This window comes from Pygoscelis adeliae, unplaced genomic scaffold (assembly GCF_000699105.1).
Source record: "Pygoscelis adeliae isolate BGI_AS28 unplaced genomic scaffold, ASM69910v1 Scaffold3, whole genome shotgun sequence".
Taxonomy (NCBI): Eukaryota; Metazoa; Chordata; class Aves; order Sphenisciformes; family Spheniscidae; genus Pygoscelis; species Pygoscelis adeliae.
Window position 1 is genome coordinate 479,926 of NW_008824446.1, and position 22,504 is coordinate 502,429.

Sequence of the window (22,504 nt, forward strand, 5' to 3'; positions counted from 1 at the left end):
ATTTTGCACATTAGAGCTTCTTCATATGATTCAGTATATAACAAGTCTTCCTTCTTTAGCCTTGCTATAAACAGTTGTTGGGCATGAAACACGGAAGGGAACTGGATTTTGGCACTGCTATACTATTTAATATAGATTATGGTTACCAATGAATATGGTACTACTCGAAAAAGATATTCAAGAAAAAAGTAAATAAAACTAAGTCAAATAAGTACCTCTACTGAAATTCAATGTTCAGCTTAAACTTGATGACACTAGTCTTTATTCTGCCTCTCCAGAGGCTTGTTGATGGGTCTATTTTGGTACTAACAAAAAATCCAAAACCCCTCCCCCTATATTTTTCAACCTTCCTACAAAGTGAATCTTCCATTTTAGAAAGCATTTTAGTAGACTTTGCTTTTATTATTTATGATGTATTCGGGGTTTTTTGATATCCCAAGCATACCAAGCTGCTTCTTTCTTAGTCACAATGTCTCACTTTTGAAGCTGTGACACTTAGTGTTTTTAACTAACAACAATCAGGGTTTTTAACGAACAACAATCAGGGTTTTTAACGAACAACAATCAGGGTTTTTAACCAAAATGTAAAGTAAAAATAAGACTTGTTAGGAGTCAATCATCCACATGTTTTGCCAGGACAATACACTTTAAATAATGAGGAAAAAAGGCAATGATTATATGGGAAATATTCTAGTTTCTTAATTAGTAATTGATTTGAAAACCACTACTGCACTCTATTGAGGAGAACCTGGGTGGATACAGTAGATTGACGGGCGTTAGTAAGCAGGATTCCTCATCTTAAGGCAATCCTGGCTACTTGCTACTCCAATATACATTCTCTCAGCATGTCTCTTCACTAAATATAGTTTTTTGTAATCCTGGAATGTGCACTGAAAAAAATTAAGAGGAAATAAAACCCAGAAATAATCAAGAAAACATTGGAATTTTTAGCAGGATCAAATATCTAACTAAGCCCGTGTGTCTATAAACAGCTACTTGTTTTACAAAAAAAAAAGCAAGAAACCCTTGCAGTGCTCAGAGTGTGATTTCACCTACCTAGATCATCCTAACAATTTAAAACATCCTTTCCGCTTTTCCATGCTTCTCAACTGTAACACAGCTAAATAGCTGTGCCAAAGCACTTGCTACTTACTCAAGCAAGTTCCTAGGTAGAAAAAACTGTAGCATGCAAACTTAATACATAAAAAAAAAAAAAACTTTACTTGGGAATTTAGTGTATGTGTACAAACTTTAAAATATATTCACATACTTGCCACATTGTTTTCACCTTGATGACCACCTTAAGAAGACATAGTAGGAATCAAGATAACAAATACAGAATTTAATGCACTCAATGTGCACAAAATATCTACTCTACAGATAAAACTACAGCTTGCCTCATGTCCTGAGCAGCATCTTATTATTAACTAAGAATTTCTGGTAAGCAATCTGATCTTTCTTCTACTGAAAAATACTGAATATTTCTACTGAAAAATTTGTAACAATAAGTGATACAAAAGCATCTTCCCAACTCTACCTGCTCCCATCTGCTAATGTCATTACTTCACATAGTAGTTGTATATTAAAAGTCACAACTCTAGACTGTTAAATCTTAATTAGGTTTAGTATTAATTTGTAACTCATTTGACTGTGTGGAAAACTTGCACCACTGTGCACATTCAACATTAAAGCTATGGTTCATGACAGAAGGTGTTCAATGCATCATTTTTCATTGGTAGCAAGCATGAGAGATGATTGAGGTAAAATATTTTTTGCCACAGAAATAATTCTCATCAGCCTTTTATTTTTTAAAAAATGTATTTTTCTAGGCTTTTTCATTTCAGAAATTCTCTGCAACTGAAACATTTACATAAATTACAAGTATCATACTTTTTACATTAGGAATATTAGGTCTTTAGGTGAATGTCAACTTACGAATGATAAAGATAACAGTTCTTAATAGGAGACAGCTATAGAAAGTTACAGAAAGTGATAAACTAGAAGAATTAAATGTACTATGCTATAAAGGTGTGGATGGAGCGGTGGACAGATGAGATGACCATTTTGCTAGAATCTAAAAAGCTTCTGAAAAGTAGCCTTGCTTGTTCATTTTAGCTCTAAGATAGAGCTTATATACTTTGCTTATGCAGGAATTAAAAGCTATCTATCACAACTACAAATATGTAAGGATGTAACTTAACACCACCGAGGGTTTTGTCTGATTCATGTTAACTAAAAATGGATAGCTAGGGAAGGGACAGATAACCAGCAAGTAGAGACTTTTTCTTAAGCAGAATATAAGGAGTGTCAGGAATGAAGTAGCAAGATGGAAATAAAAAAACGCTCTCATCTTAAAAGTACTGTAACAAGTTCCTTAGGATCCTTCATGATCAAAGATAACACTGAAAGAAACTTTGCACACTGAAGTGGAAGAACTGAACATCAGTGAGACTGATGATCTTGCAAAGTGAAATACTTTGAACACCTCTTGTCACTGAAATGTATTCCTGGTGATAATTTAAAACCTGTCCTTGGTCTTCTATATCTGCTTCATTTGACTTTGACACACAACATTGCCAAAAATTAAATATTGATTACGTCATTTATGTATGGGAGAAGTGAAGACTTCAACTTGAAAGCTGTAATTTTCTTTTATACTAATATCATATCCCTAAGAGTAGAACAAAATTAGGAGTTTGAAGGAATGACTCAGTCATTTGCTCTGGATATATTCTTTTAAGTTATAGATCTAAAATTTTATACTGTAAGTTTAAAAAAAGCCCCAAGAGTCAACATTAATGCAAACATAAAAAAATTTCTCCATATTTGTAAAAGGTATTTTACACTAGGCAGTGTATTTATTGCTTTTGCATCTGAAAAGAACATTGCATTTAACGTCATGAAAATGCCAACCACAAACATACACAAAAATATAATAAGATCTTAGAATCTGAGCAGCTACTGGAAATGACAAGAAAACCTTGCAAGCCACACTATGTCATCCTAAACTTTTATCATGTGAATATTCAGCAAATTCATCTAACCTTGTTGAGAAAGCAGTAAAAGTTTAAAAAGACCAAAACTATGTTGTAGAAGACAAAAATATCTGTCATAATCGCTATCAACTTTATGGTTGAATGACTGAAAAGGGGAGAAAAAGGGAGGACTGTTAGTGCAGTTTTCCCCTGAGTAAAACTTAGGTTGCCTCTATATCTGAATCCATCTACTATAAATATGGTTTAAATGCTCTTTGAGCTGCAGTGGATTTTGCTTGAAACTCAAATGCAATTTAGAGAACAAGGAAGATGTTCTACAGAGATTTATTAAAAGCTAACAGAAGCAAGTTTGCTTAGCTTTAGTGATGTACCTAATGATAGACAGAGTAGTCCCAATGGGAATTTGTCTTGAGAAGTTCTGACCTCCCAAGAGGCTACAATGAAAAATATAATTACTTCTTTTATCGGGAAATTAAACTTTTGAGAACTGATTGAAATATACAGGTTCAAACTCAATATTCATCATTTACTACTTTGTTACAAACAGAGATTTTCAGAAAACATGGAAGATGAAGTGTAAACAGTAAAGCAAATTTAAAATTAAATGTTGTATTTTGTCTACATGATCTGTGTGTATATATAAACATTAGGTTTTCCAAAATATAATTATGAAAAGGTAAAGACTTTTCCTAACAGATCAATCAGAAGTATTAGTAATGCACTCTCCCATACCCTCTCTCCAGTACCCCCATGCATTAGTAACCTGCTGCTTACATTCATTCAATAGAGGGGTTCCCGTCATTGCAGAAGCTTGATTTTTTTTCTAAGACACACAACTTTCCGCTATTCGGCAAATTCAGTAAGAGAGATGTAAGGGTTTATGTACAGGACAAAAAAGATACAACAAGAAAATGGTACAACAAAATAAACTGGAATATGTAGCTGACAAAGAAATATAGTGCCACGAGCTCTATGGCTAGACCACCACTCCAAACAATACGTATAATCAAAGAAAACTAAATTGGTTTTTTTGCTGAAACTTCCTCTCCTTTGTTTCATTTCATATATATATATGTTTTGGAGCCCTGAAATGAGTTCCTAAACCAGCACATGAGAATATAGAATAGATACACACTTGCAGATTAAAGAAGAAAAAAAACCACCCTGGTATATCAACTGGATGCTGAAGTACAATTTATCTTTATTCTCACTACTGTGAGATCAAGAGGTCCAGTGTAAATTTAATTCGTACTGCCTTATTAGAAAGCCAGGATCCAGAAGGAAAAACACAATAAGTGAAGACATTTAGACATATTGACAATCTTGAAGAATATGAATGAACCACATTTCTTGAAAAATTCGGATGATGTTTGAGAACTTGAGGGTACTGAAAAGGACTGAACAAAAGGTAACAAGTAGTTTGTTTGGTTTCTTTAAAGTGATAGGTAAAATGAACCAAGAGCTCTCTAAGTGGCAAAGCAGCTTACACTTTGTGCAAAATCCAACCTCTAGGTAATAGGAACAGATGAGATCATCCTTCAAGTTTATTTTCCAGTTGGGTTTTCCTAGATCTTTACCTATATTAGCTAGCTTGTACCACCCACTTTCAAAAGACACAGAAAAGCTAGACGAACCAGATGTTGCATGGCAATTCCTGTTGTAAAAGTGGTGGGGTCTCACACATTCTGAACAAAATCTGATTTTGCAGTAATACATGAAAAACAGGGCTTAACGTGAAATACCAAAGCATGATCCAATTACAGTAAGAGCTCATCTCAACTAATTTCCCAAAGAAGAGTTTCAGATTTTTAATCTGTTTCAAAGTTCTTGTAGTTTCCTTCTGTAATCTCTGAAACTTTGAAGACAGTCTAGAGGAGTGCATTCTGCTTCACAACAGATAAGCTTTACTTCTTCCCATTGTGATAACTTTTCTGAAAATACATTGGCTTCATGTAGAGCTATTTCTTAGCAGTGCTGTCTCTTTTTTATGCCTGTTACTGGTCTCCTTTGGTTTTCTTTGGACACTTTTGTTTTGTCAACAGGCATAAAACTCAGTGCAGTTTCTCTGTTTCATATTGCTCTTCTGCTCTGAGTGTTCTAATGTAATAAGCTCTGAGTTATTTTTAAGCCGTCGAACAAGGGACAATTTTTAAGCAAAAAAAATGAAAGAGCCGCTTGCAGATAGAATTCATTGAACATCTTAAGAAAAGTAGACTATATAATGAAGTTCAAGTATGCTGTCCATCAGAATAATTTTGATTCTATTACAGTGAAGGTGAGTACTGCATAAAACAATCCCATAGGCTAAACCAAAACATTTCTATGGGTGGTTGCCAATAAATCTTGTTTGCTGACAGAAAAGAATGAGACAGCAGGAAAGAAGAACTAGCAGATGCTGGCAATCACTTTAGCACGCAGAATAATCTTCAAGGATCATGAATTAGATGAGGAAGAATGTTATTGTTCGCCATCTGCTATGGGTCTATTAGTATGTCAGCAGCTGGTGCCACAGAAAGATCTTTGTGATGTGAACGCACAGAGCGATTTCAGACAAGAGTTTTCTTCTGCTGAAAGGAATCCTGCCAAACATAGGCATTACAGGCCTTGCCACTGGTCAATTCACTTAGTTTTTGATGTATGCTATTTAGTTTGATAAAAAGAGAACATAGTAGAGTTTACCTCAGTGATTAAATAGTATAGCGTAATCAGTAAGAACCAAGTAATAATCCCACAAGGTTGGCATTAAAACTTTCTTTCTATTCAATTTAGGCTGGTTTTTGTTTCCAAATGTCAGGCAGCAAATATCTAAGTTTGAGCAAAACCAGTTGGTTTGAAAGTGTCTTAAACCGAACAGTAACAAAGTGGGGCACAGAACTGCCCCAGCCCAGGATAGAAATTTGCACATACGTTTTGTCGACAAAATACTACTTGCTTAATGTTGTTACTCAGTGGCAGGATTATCTATGTTCCTGGGGATATTAAGGACATTCAAGGTGTTTACAATTTCATATTCATGATTGATATTGCAAGAGATAACATGAAATTTCAGTAACCATAACGTGTTGGTGGACCCACATATTAAGTTGTGCAACAGTACACATGGAATGAACTGTTCTGTCTTGTGTTTATCTGTTACTTAGAATGATACAACCGTTGCATGCGAACCAACCTTGTTCAGCAGAGACAATACATGAATCTGATAGATTATATGTCTGAGCATGGAGCTTGCAAGGCATAAATGTACTTACTTTTGGTGTTGGGCAGGATGCAGTGGAGAGACGAGAGGTGGCCTGGGCACGAGGAGATTCTGAAGGAGTAGTACTGAGGGAAGCTGTATCACGTGGGAGCACCTGAACACCACGAGAGATGATGGAATCTGGAATCTTAAAAAGAAGAGAGATGGAATTAATAGTAAAAAATATACTGTATTTAAAACTTAATTAAAACCTTACATCAAAAACATAGGAATACCCCACACCCCAGTTTGCACACCTCCTCATATGCAGTGCTAGCAGTGGTTAATGGCATGTTCTCATAATTTCAGTAACAAATATCTAGCAAATACATAAGATCATATTCTAACTGAAGTAGTATAGAACATACTATTTGTCCTGAAAAACCTATGAATCAGACACACAACAGGAAATAAGAAGAAAGGAATTTTCTTATTTTTTAATTATTAATTTGTTATTAATTTATTATTATTTATTTTATTATTATTAAGAGGTTTTTCTTCTTAAGCCTCAGTTTCAAACCCAACAATGACCAACAGTGATTTCTACCATGGCCAGAAGGGAGGCAGATTTCCCATTCTCTAACTAGCGGACAACATTCTGAACAGAAAACCACTTATTAGCAATGACTGAACCCCTCCGAAGAAACGTCATGCAGTGAGAAAATCTCTCATAAGAAATGTCATGCAGTGAGTAAATACTCTTCATTCCATGTATTGAAGACTTTATTTCAGCTACAAAAATTCTTGATGTAAGGTTTGTGTTGCAAAAGCTACATGCCTCTCTGGAGGGAGTACAGGCACTAGAAACCACCATCCAAAGCCAACACTTGGTTTAAAATGCATTCTGAAGGGAATTCCAGAAAGCTGGAATTTTAGGGACAGATCCTTTAGCTGGTATTGTTAAGTCACTTAAATAAATGAAATTACACCAACTTACAACAGTGAGAAAGTTGTCTTATTTTCAGTAATAAAAGCAAATTTATCATTTTTTATCTCCTGTCTCTTCTGTTCAGTTTTATCACCAGTTCCAAAGAAAAGAGGTAGAAGAATGCATTTAAGAATAAAGCTTTTCTTAGCTTTAATATACTGAGTCTTAGAAAGTCTGTTGCTTCTTATTCCTGCAGTATTTGGGCCCAGTCATGCAGCTATCACACTGGCTTTATAATTGACTGGATTGCTAGTTTAACATAATGATTAATTTTTTATTTTTTGTGTAAAATGGTAAGACATATGAATGATAAATACCTCAGATAGGAGAACTGATCTCTAACATTAGTTCTACAACACAAAATGCAGCAGATATTCCGCTATAACACACTCTCTACAAAGGCTTATTCTGATTTTATTGTCATGATTTTAACCTCTTCCTTTTTCGGAGGCAGCACTTCTACCAGATCAGACTGCTCTTACTTCCTGCAATTCACTTTTCTATCACAACAGACAAGAACATGTAGAAATTCAGGTCTTTGATGGAATATATACACACACAGTTTAAGATCTTTCTGCTCATTAAGAATTTCTTAGCTCAGCCTGATGTTCAAGTTCCAAGAGAACCACCAGAAGAACCCCCATGTTTGGAGGAAATGGCAGTAGCAGACAATAAAAGGAAGCAAGAAATGAAGATCCAGGGACAAGCCAAACCACTAACACTGGACATTTCCAGCCAGGATTTATTTTTTTTAAATGGAGATGCTGTACCCAGTCTGCATCTAGGCATTTTGAGCATTCTTGCCTAGTAAGGCTTTAGGGCAAATAGAAGCCACTGGAAAGTACCTCTTTCCAGGAACAAGCTTGAACCCTAGCCTTTAAAATCTGTTGCATCCTTAGGACCAGTGTCAGGATATTAAGGCAGCTTTGTTGCTTGTCTCTGTGCAGTTAAAATCACCGATCTTAAGGCTCAAGTCATTACATACTGCTTTTTTATGTCATTTTTTCCCCTCAACTTCCTTGGTTCCCGTCTATAAATAATGACTACGTCTAACTTAGCAACCTTGACTTAGAGATACTGGATTATACCTAGGGGATCTTATTTCACCATAAACCTTCCTCTACCCGTTAGAATTTCTTATATTTATAACCTGTTTATAAGTTGTGTGGAAACACATCTTGCTCTCAGTGTGCCACCAACTGCCTGCTTTCTGCTCTACTGCTGTGTTTCTAGACTGACAGTATTTTTTGCCAGTCAATTTCTGTCAGCATTTAAAAAACCCCAACTCTCCTCAGAGGATCTTTCAAGGCTAAGTAACTTATGCTGCAATTTCCACTACAAATTATGAAGTCAGCAGAGTTTCTCTTCACTGTGGACAATTATGCTGGGGATATCTTCCTCTCCAGAAACGGTGCCTAACTGGCCTCTACTTGGAGTACTCTGATTTGCAAATAGCATCTTAGAGATGTACTATAAATAGAGGTAAACAGGGACAATGATATTCTGATCATGCAAACAGTTTGTAGTCAGAAGCACCATTTCCCTTCTGTTCTCTTTTTCTCCTGAAATCCCATCTTCGATATGTTAAACACAAAAAAAGGCTGACATCCCTAAGTTTTATATTGGCATAGGTCCAATACTACCTACAACTTTTAATGCTTCCTTTTAATCTCCACAACTAAGGACAATACAGCAAAAAATTATGTTTTGATAAAGGCATAAAATAAGACACAATAAAAGAAAGTATAGTTTTAAGCCTTCAGATAAGACACCCTTTCTCTACCCTCCTCTGATAAAAAGCTGCACACATCTTGATATGATTGTGTATGGATCCATTACCTCTTTTATACACTCAAAGATCCCACAATACAAATATAATATTGCTTGTGCAAATGATACCACGATCCAGTTCTCCTGAGTTTACTCTGGTTACTCTAGAATAACCAGATATTACATATTGTCTCATCCCCTTCAGGCAAGTAACTGTTTTGCTTTTCTTTTTCTATCTACCATATCCATCAATCATTGCTTCTAAAATTTTATCCAAAATCACCTTTTTCAGAACAAAAAACTCTCTCTGCAACAAAATGACTGAGACAATTCCAGTCTCCATTGAACTGCATGTGAAGTACTAATTTTTGCCTGTGAGCAAATTAAAATTTAAGTAAAATTTCAGCCAGGACATTAATCAGAAAAGGAAGCTGAAGATAAAGGGAAAAGATTATTACAGGCATTTCATTTCAATGAGAATTATTCCCTAATCACTACCTTTACAGAAAATACAATTGCCATAAAACAATCCATATATAAACCTACCTAGAACTCTAAGTTTCAGCTTGCTAGCTTTTGCAGACACAAAATCTCACTGAGAGAATTAAGTTAGTCCACAGTTACAAATTTTGCTCTCAAGAGGTTTATTTCTCTAATATGACAGTGGAGTCTGTTGTATTGCTAAAACCAGCACTAATATTCTCTTTAAACCACTACAACCTGCTGATTTCAGAGAAGGTACTAATATGTATACTGCATAAATATATACAAAATACAATGGATATATACTGTTCATTAAGTGAAAGCGACAATAGAATATGATTGGTATTTCTATGCATGTATGTTATGTGATATGGGGAATGTCTCATTTTTCTCACCTATATTTAGTAAGTTTTTTTCCTTTCAAAATTAAATTTAGGCAATCTACGCCTCTAATCAAGGCAACTTCTTGCTAACCCTATTAAAGAGGTTGATAAACCCATAAGAAATTTCTGTGTTTCCTGGAGCCTGGAAATCTGCAATAAGGAAGGGCAGGAATATTATTATGTTTATGTTTTGGATAGATTATATATTTTTTAAAACTTCCACAAAGTCACAGTCTGAGTATTTATGATGTCTCCCCCTGAAGTTTTTCAACTCATTTGCCAGTTTCAAACAAATTTAATAGAGGGTAGAGGTCCAAATCTCTAAATGGGGTACAATAAAACTCTAAGTTTAGTGAAAATAGTTTCTGTTTGCACTAGCTGGAGTGGAAAACCTGTTGTAACATACTGATGGAGAAAGAAATGAATGAGAAATGAATGAAGTGACAGAGAAAGATATCCACTGTATCCATCAGTCACTGCTTCTACAATTTTTATCTGATATAAAAGTACTTCTGGAAAAGGTCATATCGGTTTAAATATTTATGTTTTCAGATTAGAGAACTAAGTGTTGACAAGAAGGGGAAAAAGCAAAAGATATGAGCTCTTTATTCTCTTTTGCCCAGGACTGGAACAAAGATTGACAGTGCTGGTGAGGTACTAAGAAAACAAGCTGTAGATGGTAATTACTATGATTGTTATACAAGTGCAAAAATGTCTTAAAAACACTGAGAGAGGACAGCTTAAAAAAACAACAACCTTCTGAAAAACTAGCCACTTCCTGCTCTGAGTTTGAGGATCTGATTTGGATTATAGAATGCATAAAACAATAGCTCAAGAGTAATTTGCAAAAGGGCACAGAACCCTCGATGACAGCTTAACAGCGTGCTTCAGAGAGGCTGAATTCGCCGTTTTACTGATACTGAGGAATATGGTGCAAATTCTAGTTTAGTAACCTCAACTCAAAAAAATGAAACTATTGGAATAGATGTGTGTGTTTGTATGTATGTACACATATATAGCTTTATCATCAGGTGTGTGAACTTTAAAGCCTTCACATTTCCTAATTGACTTTTCAAGAGACATGGTCATCATGTTTTAAATACAGAGGTGTTACGCTATTTGATTGGTGGTTTAAATTACTATTTGCCTAAGGGAACAAGAAAGTGCAGCCTCTGGTCATCAAATCTAGTGACGTATTTTCCCAAGAACTTATACCCCGTTTGCTGCCTGACATGGAATGAAAGGTCAGACAGCACAACTCTCTCTAGGCCAACTGCCTTCCTTAGGTTTCTCTAACCTACAGTTATTAATACAGTAAATTATGTTTCATTCCTGATGATACTGTAGCCATTATTCTATCTTGATTCAAGCCTAGACTAAACCTTTGGGAGACAGAAAACAAAGTATAGTATTTTGTTAGCGCCTGAGTTATAACCTCTGGGTTATAATAAACTAAGTCCTTTCTACCATTCATTGAAATAGTTGCCTACTATTCACTAAAATCCAGTAATTTATAGTAAAGTCCACTGTATCCTGACTCCTCAAGTCTTTTTTTCTGTTTTTGAGAAATTCTACTTCTAAACAGAACACAAAAATAATGGAGGAACTGCAAGTGATGAAAGCAAACTATGAACACCCAGTGCAAATGCTGTATTATGTTGACAAACTAACTGAGAGAAAAAAGCAAAGCAAGGCAAATGAAGGGGAAAAAGATACCAAAATACTGCTCTAAAGCAGTAGTTTTAGGAGATTATTTTAATTCTATTCAGTTATTGAGTATATTAGATGATAAAGCTGATGACTAATTAGAAACACAGGCTTTATAGCAACGATTATCTCAGCAGCCAAATGATTCAAACTGGCAACGCACGCGAACTTTACCTTGTTTAGCCCTGTATCTTAAACAGAATATTTTCTGTAGCATGTTCTCTAAAAGACAGCACTGATGTGTATTTGTTAGAAGAAAATAAGTAACACTGTCTGTTCACACAGTAGACTAGGAGGCAGGCAGTGTATTTTTAGCTACTGTTAGTGCAAAAGCCTCTTGGACGTTGTCTCTTACCGGTTCTCCTGCACTGCCTGCTGCGTGATGGCAATAACTGATGAGACCAGGGATGGGCTGTTCACCTTTTGCCATGATAACAGCTGAACTGGTGTAGGATGGATGCTTCTAATGCACAACACATAACAGCTATGAATACAGTGACAGGAAAACATGAAACTATACAAGCAAATGACTGAAAGAGAATGAGGTGGAAACAGGTGTGACACTGAAATGCCAAGCTCATATGAACACAGCCAGTTTAGATCTCAGGTATTTTCTGCCTTTAAAAATTGCACTTATTATTTATCTTTGCCTATATCAAAAGAAGTTAATAAATTTGAAATTTGCATTAATAAAAACTGAAACTTGCAAGTGGTAATTACCTTAATTCATCCCTGTAAAGACATATGTAATCAGGATTTCCTGCACATGAGGAGATGATCTCCAGCTGCAGCTGTCTTAGAAATGTCAAGATGTCTCAGACCTGAATTCACATTTCTGGAGTTAGAATGTTGCTGCTTTGGTTTAGAAATTGTTTAATACAGTTTTGAGTTACTTAGACTTTCAATTCCCACAACAGGAATTAAAAGTACAATTTGTGGAGTAAATACAGAACAAAGCAGTTTGGAAAAAACCCTTTCCAAACACATAGGAATACATTGTCTTTCCATTTGAAAACTGAAGACATAAAACTGAGGTAAATATTTATATATTGTTTCAAATAACATATTTCTTTAGAAAACATTTAAAATTTGAACTGAAATAATTTGCAAGTGTTATCTAATTTTTTCCTTTTGTAGTCTCAGATTTATTATTTTGGTTTGAGTAATGTTGATCTATAATTACTGGCTAAAACAAGTCTATAAAGACAATGTGATGACATTTAGTTTTGTGGCAGAATTTCACATCTCTTACGTGGACATGCACACTGGAATACAGTAGTCTGGATAGCTTATTACTTAACCTGCTACCTATCTGTCATACTTTTTATCAATGTTTTTAGAAACCAACATTTTCTTTTCAAAATAGATATTATGGCTTAGAAAATTTTGTTGCGATTCCTTAATATGCCACCTACTGGACTTTGCATGTTCAGGTGAGTGAGTACTTTGAATTTAAAAAAAAAACACACTAAAAATAATCTGTCACATCAGAATGGTATCATAAAAATGCATGTTATCATCAAGATAATAAACAATACATAACTCCCACTGAAATTTGAGATCACCTACCGAAACTGGATTAATATATTTTTATGAAGCTACATTTCTACAAAACGTACCTAAAATACATCACTTTGACCACACAGACGTCAATGTATAGTCTTAACATGCAAATGAATATTGGTGGAAAGTACCTGAGCTAGAAACTAAAGGGTCTCTTGGGGAAACAAGCCAGACTCACCTTAGCTGCAATGGCTGCTGCCGTGATATGTGAAGAAGAACTGTCCTCTGTTGAGGCAACTCCACTATCCTTCTTCTCTTCCTCCTCTTCCTCACACTGTACTCCTTTGTCTTCTGTCTGCTTGTGAGGGCTGGTGGTTGGAGGAGGAGAAAGAGGAGGTGGTGGTGAAGGTAGATCTTCAAGCTCATCATGTACCTCCTTTACTTTTACAATGGCATCCCGCAAAAGATCAATGGCGTGAGGTAGGGCTGGCAGTATAAACTGAAAACATTCCTATGCACAACAAGAAAAAAAGACTATGAAAAGTTACCTGCAGAAGTAAATAGGATTTTTCAGATTTACTCTTAGAAGATATTTGGGATTTAGATGTATCTTCTCACCTCATCATAAATAAAACCTTAAATGCCTTATGCAATTGCTCATAGATGGTAAAAAAACAAACTCAGAACCAGAACTGGGGACTATACTATATATATTTTTGCCTTTTTTCATGCAAATATAGTAAGTTGTACAATGGGGCTACTGTAATTAAGCTAATATTGGATTAAAACTTTGGAAAACAAGAGTTAAATTTTCATGAATACATAATACAGAAACTAGTTCACAGCAGTTGGCAGAATACTACAAAAATGCAGAATAAAAACATTAACTCCATCCCTGCAGGGATATTAGCTTCAAATCATTCCTAATATGTTCCTTCACAATTAGAGAACAATTCATAAGGGTTTCCATAATTAGGCTTTTATATAATTATATCCTTTTTTATTCATGGTCTTATCCTATATACTGGAAGAATGACAAACTACACTGATGTCGTTATAATGTTACGTAACTCAGAAAAAAATGTTCATAAATAACCTATTTTTCAAACCTTTCCTTGCTCTATAAGCTTAAAAGCAATTAGAAAGTTTATTTTATATGGCTGGGGAAAGCAAAAATGCAAACACCGTGTAACTATTCTTCTTGTTCCATATAGGGCATATACATATATAGCTACCTCTGCTGCTAAAATATGCTAGTATTTCATCAAATTAAAGAGGAGCTTCAGGACATCACGCACTGCAGCCTCCTGCTCAGATCAGGGTCAATACAGAATTCAGACAGGTTGCTTAGGGCTTTCTTCACTGAAGTCTTGAAAAAATCCAAGAACAGAGACTCCACAACCCTTCTTGTCAACCTGTTCTAATGCTTAATTACCCTCAAAGTGATTTTCTTTTTCTTTTCTTTTTATCCAGCTGGAAGCTACCTTCTTCAATTTGTGACTATTGTCTCCCATCCTCCTCCCAGACACCTCAGTAAAGAGTTTTCTTCATGTCATTTGAGCAGACTGAACATAAACATTAAATTATTGGAAAATGATGGCAGGGTCACAAGAATGAATTGCCATGGCAGTGCAGTTAGGGAACATGTAAGTTGACAGAGAAAGCTGACATTATTCCTTTTGTTGCACTTCATTTTCAGTTTTATTTCAAGCATAAGGAAGATTTTTTAAAATGTATTCCAACATTTTAGAGTATCCAGAAAATAATGATAAATATTTTGTAAATAGATACTCTAACAAATATTTTCAATAAATAAAAATGACTATGTAAAGAAAATAAAGAGCAAACCATCCATCAGAAATTACCAGAGTTTATATAAGCCACTTTGTAAGTCAAAAACATGACTCACAAACACTATTTCCTCAAAGCTTCTAAATAAGAACCCACCTTTCAGTTGCTCCTTTAAGAGTAATGAAAAGTCAGAGTACTTCACAGGTTTATAAATTCTTTAAACATTCAATTTGGCACTCTGAAGAACTGGAGTAAACTGGATGAGCATAAGATGCTGTACATAATGAATATATATTAAAATATATTTGTAAACATAATAAAGAATTATAACTTCTAATGTAACTGCAAACCTTGGAGTTATTGTGCCTCCACAATATTATTTTAAAAATGGTTTAAAATACTGAAGCATACAACCATCGTTACTTCAGTAAAAAAGCAGACCTCAAGTAAGTGGTAAACAAGGACAACAATCTGTGAACTGACCAATAATCATGAAAAGGTACATTAATGATTAACTCATTAGAGAAGCATGTCCCCCACTCCTACCACTGAAATAAAGCCTTGTTGACTTGACTGTTGATGAATAGGTTCCCACTAAGTACTCTAAAAGCTCATGCTATTTGTAAAACTCATTGTTTTAGGCAATTGTTAGTACAATTATGAAAATTGCCATAGACTCAGTGATTTCAACAAGCATCTGGTAATTTCACATTTTGCCCTCTTTCGTAACATGAAATACCTTTTGCAAGGCTAAAAGAAAAGAAAACAGATCAGAACAACACAAAAATGGAAGTATTCTACAGGTCCTGATTCAGTGGTACGTGCCACACAAACGTTCTCTGGAGAAAACACATTTGGCATTGTGTCCATTTTTGAGATGGAACATTTACACTGCTGCCATTTTCTATTAATATTTTATTAATGAAATATGTATACTGCTGCAATTTCATAGCTTTCTATAAACTTCTCATATGATTGTATTAATATGGTGGAAAGGAAATTAGCAAGTCATAAAAGAGAGAACTGAGAGAAATTTCTGGTAACAACCCATTCTATTTGGTTCTTGAGATCCAGCCTGTTATGGAACAATTTTCTCTACTAGTAGTCTTAAAAATCTTTGCTGAAATCTGATACTTTAAAGATGTTTCATATTAAAATAAATTGTGACAGAACAAAGTATCATCATGACAGGAACAAATAAATAATCAGTTTATAAAAAGCTTGCTTGTATAATGAAATCATATGACATTTTTTTCTTTTCCAGCAGAATTACCTTTTTTATTACTTACTTTATATCGAACTATTGTTAAATTACTTATACTTATTCCTCATTCTACAATTTACCTATCTTGATAGTCTGAGTGCCTCAGGGCAGAAAATGACCATTTCTTCTGTACCTAGCATGTTAGGAGTGTTACTGAATACAACAAAAACCATCAGAGATTGTAGGCTATTTCATCTCTTTCATAATTCAACAAAAGAAGTATAGACTTATGAAAAAGTCTTCTTACTGGCGCACCAGTTCTCTAAGATGTGGGGCCCATTGCTATGTTAAATCCATGTACATACATGTGACTTCCCACTCATAACTGGGACTTTCAAGTAGGTATACTCCTGCCCCACCATCCTCCAATGCTTGTTGCATGTTTTGAAGGCTTTTAAATTTCTTTTCAATTACAGTCTCATTAGATTTCCTAAAAAGGCTCTAAGGAATGGTAGAATCATAGGAGGGCTTACTGAGTCCTTGAACTGAAACATGTAGACAATGTATCTGAAAACCTGTGATGGCTGCTTAAGATAATAGTATTCAAAACATTTCCTCTTCAACTTCCAGGTGACAGCCCACAAACATTCTTTATTTATCTCCAGACATAAGTCTTTCAAACAACAGTGACTTCAGGGCTGTGCTGCCAAACACATTAGTACCGTCTCCTCTGTGATTGGGTACTACTGGTTCAGAAGATGTTGATAAACCACCACGTACACATTTGTTAGAGGCCAGCAGTAAAGACATTTTTTAACAAGGCCACTGACATAGTCTGAGCCCTGGAGAAATATGTTCTCATGACTGATGGGGGATCTGCCTTAGCAGTTTTGTATCAGGTTGTACAGCCCACTATTCAGCTTAGCAGTGTTTGTGTGGAGAAGGCTGTTTTTCTGGATCTATCAGCCAACTACACAGAAAGAGCGAGCACTGGAAAGATCTAACCTTACTAACACAAAAAAAAAATTCCTCCTGATGTTTAATTGTGTTTCTCTCAGCTCTACAGTCAGAAAGTAAGCATGAATAAAACCACAAAGCCTAACTTCCCTGTCCAAACTGAGCAAAACGCAGGAAGAGCAAACTGTATAAAGATACATACAGAAAACAAACTGTATAAAGGGTGTAAAGTCTGATACCCATATCCAAAAGATTTAAAAGATCCTCAAACTCTTAAAAATTATGTTCCTTTTTTTCCCTCTTGCTGACCAAAATTAGGAATATTCTTCATACTCCAGCAAGTTCTACCATACATTAGGTAGAACATCTTCCTCTTACTTCTGTGTGGAAAAGAACGCTTTCTTGGAAGGTGTAGACAACACAGGGATCAGGTACAGACTGACTAGAGAAGAAGGAAGTGTAAGAGGCCATTAGACTCTTCATTAGCACTGCCTGCTACAGTGAGCGCTCTCTTGCACTACATGTAATGCTGTCCTGGTCACACAGTACCTTCAATCAGATCGGAATTGTATCATCCCTGAGTGAGAGTGATGGTGCATTCAGTTATATGAATATGTATTTCAATTCACTTTTGTAAAATTTGTTGTAGTGAGTACTTTCTACCATTCAGAACAATAGGAGGTGCTCATCAGGGGTCCTCAGTAGCAGATCAGTAAGAACACTTCTTACCTGTGACCCTTTCTTGCTACCTGGCAGATTAATTATGAGAGTTTTCCCTCTGATTCCACACACAGGTCTGAAAAGAAAGAAACCCAGAGTGAGATTCTTGCATGCAACTTTTGCTGCTGTAGAAACAAGAACTGAGCATTTAAGATAAATTTATCAGAATTTGTAAACTCAATTTCCAGCATCTAAAAATATTTGCTCAGGAGAAGCTGAGCTGAAAAAGCATCAAGTAAGGCTGACAGAGTCTAACATTTAATTGATAGTATAAACACTGGCTAGATCTCCATCTTTTTTAGATCTGTGTAGCTCCCTTAATTCTATTGTTTACTTGCACCCAATACATTCTTTGATATAGTCTGTATTTGCTCATATACACGGTTGCTTTGTAACGTAATTGATGGTGTCAAACACTACTTCCCTTGCCAGGTAAAAATACTAAGTCATGCTGGTTGCATTAATTCAAATATGTCTTTTTTTTTAAAAGATGCAACATAAGAAAAGCACAGAGGGAAGTATCTCTCAAGTGAAAACTGCACTTATGCAATTCATATCTAATTCTTCCTAACAGACTTTCCTTCCCCCTCAAAAAAAAGACAAAACCAACTATCAAAGATGGAAGATTTTATTTTATTTTTATCTTTAGTGAATTCCTTTGGTCTTGATGCAGGACTCAACTTAGACACCCAAGTGCTGAATGCTTTCTGTTGTTTAGAGTTTGCCTCTTCCTCCTTTTAGCTAAATATTTTTCAAGAAAAAATAAATTAAAATTACTGGATTTTATCTTGAGGTTGTAAAGAATGCCTCCTGCTTTTCTCCACTGTTTACGAACCCAGTGGTGAAAAACCAAGGACCGGGATATAAGGATAAGAAAAAAGTAAAAGTACGAAACCAAACCACAAAGATATGGAGACTACAGTTGAGAGAAATTGTGTAACAATCTCTTTATCAAACAAAAACATGAGCCATAAGTGAAGACAGAATAGAAAAGAAAATAATTTCTTGATAGGGCATTACCAAAAATTTTGAGCCCAAGGACATGGTTTGTGGGGTAGCCAGCTTCCCTGGATTTCTTCTTATATGAATAATTCTCAGTGATTAATGTCATTTATTGGTAGCATAGCATTTTCTAGCAGGGTAGCAAGTATTCTAGTGACAGCTGTCATAATGATCGCAATTAAATAGCACAGAGACCATTTTTGTGCCACAAAATGAACTTTTGATATCACAGTCAAACCAGCCTGAACAGAAGTCTTATTTTAAACTGGCAGCTTGAATATTGCCTGACTCCTAGCCTCTGTTTTCCCATATTCACTTCTTGCACACTATATACCTTCAGTTAAGAAAGAATTCCAGGTAGTTGAGGAATGCTCTACTGCAATACAAAGATGAAGAGCCTGAGTTAAAGAAATGTGCTCACTTACTCTTGTTGCTGTAGTCAAACTGCAACAAGATTGTACAAACTCAATCCAGCAAATCCCATACGTGGGATACAGTTTATGACAGATTCAAAATAAAGGAAATGGGAATTATCCACAGGGGAATTAAAATGAGGTGGAATTGTGTTTGGCAGATAGCTCCTTTAATAATCTTCTTGGGTCTTTTGTTCTGCTTTAAATAATTTCGAACATTATAAGCTAAATGACCAGTACAATCAACCAGTAATAAAAAAGGACTAAACCAGCAGCCATTCTCCTGAAGGTTACAAGTTTTGCCTGCCAATAATCACATCTAGTGGCTCAAGACAGAAATGGGGCTGCCAAAAATTTCTCAAGAGAGCATGTAAAAGTAAGTAGAAGTACCTAAGAACTGCACGGCTTGCAAAAAATATTGTGTGCGCTCACAACATAAAAGCACACAAAATGTGCATGCATTCTGGATAATTTGAGAGTTAAATTAATGATATTCCTCCAAATGCAGAACAGTTGAGGGAGATGCTGTGGATCTCATGCTATCCTCAGCTTTGTGATGCAGTGGACAGAAATTCTAAGAAAAAACAAAGAAGTCTGAGAAAGAAGAATACAAATAGAAGCAAGGGAGTGGAAGGAAAAACAGGACACGAAGAAAGAAAAAAATGGATGTGGGAGGAAAGAAATACAGGTCTGATGCAGAAGTAGGAATAGAGAACATGATCTCTTTGGGGAAAAAAACATGATCTCCCTGGGAAGAAATTATGCTGGTAAAAGCAGAATAGATGGGCAAGGAGACAGAGCGTGCTTTAAAAAGCCTCAGTAAAGACTGGCACGGCATGGGTAGTTGACAGGTAAGGAACCAGGTGGAGGGAAGAGATAATTCTGGGACAAGGACAGTTTTGGAAGGTCACAGAGAAGAAAAGGAAACACTTTCAGGAAACACATAAAAAGGTCTATGACACTCTAAGATACTCTGCTGGACCTTAGGACTGAATGCAAACTATGACAGTCTCACTGCCCCTCATTTGCCCGTAAGTATCTGTGAATCCAGTCTACAAAATAACTCACCAATTCCTAATGCTGGCCCATAGTCTGGAAGACAGGCTATAACAATTTTTAAAAGTTCATGTGATAAAATTCAACACGATTGACCTAACATTTCCAAACCTGCAGGTGATTTATAGAAGTGTCAGCTTAATGTCGCATAATGGAACTTCTGCTTTTGTTTTTTTGAAAAATCAAAGAAATTACATGCAAAATTATCCATCAGAACTTCATTTCAAAATGAAGTCAATGAGAAGTAAGCCTAGGACAAGTGACATTTAATGTTAAATACTTTGAAAAATTAGGATCTACATATCTCAAACTGTGTACCTAAAATTAGTGTATTCTCTTAGAACTATTACCTTAGTTCTCATTGTAAGGGGGGATTACAACACTACCTCAATTTGCAGAATTTTCTGTGAAAACATATTAACAATTTGTGTCTTAGAATAACAAATCATGTAAGAAAAATCCCAGAGGAAGTGAGTCTATTCAGAATCTTCTCTGAATGCAGAGAGCACCAAAACCGATACAGGATTACACATCGGACAACCAAAACAAAGAAAAGTAGATTTCCTTCCTCCATCTTAAGCATTTGCAGAGGAATTCTACAAAAAAAGTAATCATAACACACGTGCATTTGTGCAGAACTGAGATTGCACAAGAAACCATAATGCTGTAATTCTGTAATTTTTGTATACTTAACTAACACTGAACAGTGTTATAAAAATAATGATTATGATTGCTGTTTACTTTTAGGCCTGAAGTAAAGGTTTTCACTGGGAAATTCTTTAAGGCCTAATATGATTGCATGCAGTATCTCTGTAATGTTATCTCCCATCATTGTCATCAATTACTACCGAGAGTGGCTTCAGTTTAAGGGACATTTTCTTGCTATATGTACAGAAGAGTCAGGTTGCAATCCAGCATTTTGGTTCCTCTACCATTACAACATCCCTTCAGACATCCTGATCACACCACATCCCAAATCAAACTTGGTAGCGTCATCTAAATGGCTATCCTTTTCTTGATCAGAAACAGGACAGCTAAATTAACCTCTCCTCTCCTTGTGGTAGTATTCTGTTATCCTTCCCCTTCAGATAAACACAAACTATTATATAAAAAATTGTATCAGATAAAAAAAAGAAAATACTTGCTAATTTGGACAGAATCTGAAGGTGTTAACCTGGTAATGTTGCCCTTTCAGATATGTGATATGCAATATGAAAAGTTTTAAAATACCTTGTCAAATCACTAAACCTCTCATCTAAATCTCCTTTAAAAAGGCAAGTATCTAAATACAACGTTGCAGATTTGAAAATTCCTTCTTTATTTCTTATATAATTATTTTCTTGTTATACCCTCACTATATGAGACATCAAAAACCTGTAACAGCCATCGTTTCTTAGTTACCTTGAAATAATGTGCAAGTACAAACTTAGTTATGGAAGGTATTGATATTACTAAGTCTGTCATAGGTAAAATGAGGTAAATTGAAGGAATAAAATAAAAATCAACTCCAGAAAGAAATACAGGATAACAAGAGATGTCACTGATAAAAAAGAAACACCAACAGGCAGAGAAACAGTTACTAATTATTTAGTAAGAAATACCAAACCCTAGGAGTTGAAGTACTATACCTGAAAGCATGGGATAAAATAGCATTTAACTTATTCAGAGAGCTTTTGCTGATACCGGAATAAAAGCAGTATCAAAACAATACATTTGTATTTATCAAGGGGTTTTTTTGCTAAACAAAGCATTTTAGTACTTGATGAACAACATATAGAAGAATTCTTCACTCACCACTGAAATTCCACAGCTCTAGGATGTAAAGACAGCTGTTTAACAGCATGCATCAATATTACAAATAACCTGGCACAGAAAATACAGGAGGATACAGTGTCTAATGGAGACAACAAAGGGAATTAAATGAGAGAATGCAATTACCATTCTTGGAATTTGGCCACTTCTTTGAAGTTAAGACTTCTAGTCTTGATAACAATGGCAATCTTCAGTTATTTCTGTATAGTCATTTCATGACAATGTGTATTTCTAAGGAAATAGTTCACCTCATCTTTTGAAGGAAATAGTCTTACCTAGAGAGCATGCCCAGAGGAGTAACATTAAGTGATCCCATCAGCATTGCCAGGGCCATCCCTGGGGCTTCTCGCTCTATTACTTCTTTAGTGGCCTGCAATCAAAGATTAAATAGCAAAGTGAGTGAAGAAGTACAAGGACAAGAAAAATATGAAACCAGCTAAAATTTGGGTAAGAATATCTCCTTTTTTTGTTTCTGCCAAGAGACGTCCTTGCTAAATTCTCAACAGTGAAATATGTTAAAGAATTTTCTCTTGATTGTGTAAAA

The 22,504-nt window shown here is 35.3% G+C and overlaps 1 protein-coding gene across 1 annotated transcript in view; it reads right to left on the minus strand.

Annotated features, from left to right (window-relative positions):
• GPHN (gephyrin) overlaps positions 1-22,504 on the minus strand; it is a 211,087-nt gene that overhangs the window by 99,715 nt on the left and 88,868 nt on the right. The window contains exons 5-9 of the mRNA XM_009321000.1: positions 22,236-22,330; positions 17,687-17,753; positions 13,244-13,516; positions 11,858-11,965; positions 6,245-6,379 (exon numbers count right to left, since the gene is read on the minus strand). Coding sequence (XP_009319275.1) covers positions 6,245-6,379; positions 11,858-11,965; positions 13,244-13,516; positions 17,687-17,753; positions 22,236-22,330 — 678 coding nt within the window. The remainder of the gene's footprint in view (positions 1-6,244; positions 6,380-11,857; positions 11,966-13,243; positions 13,517-17,686; positions 17,754-22,235; positions 22,331-22,504) is intronic.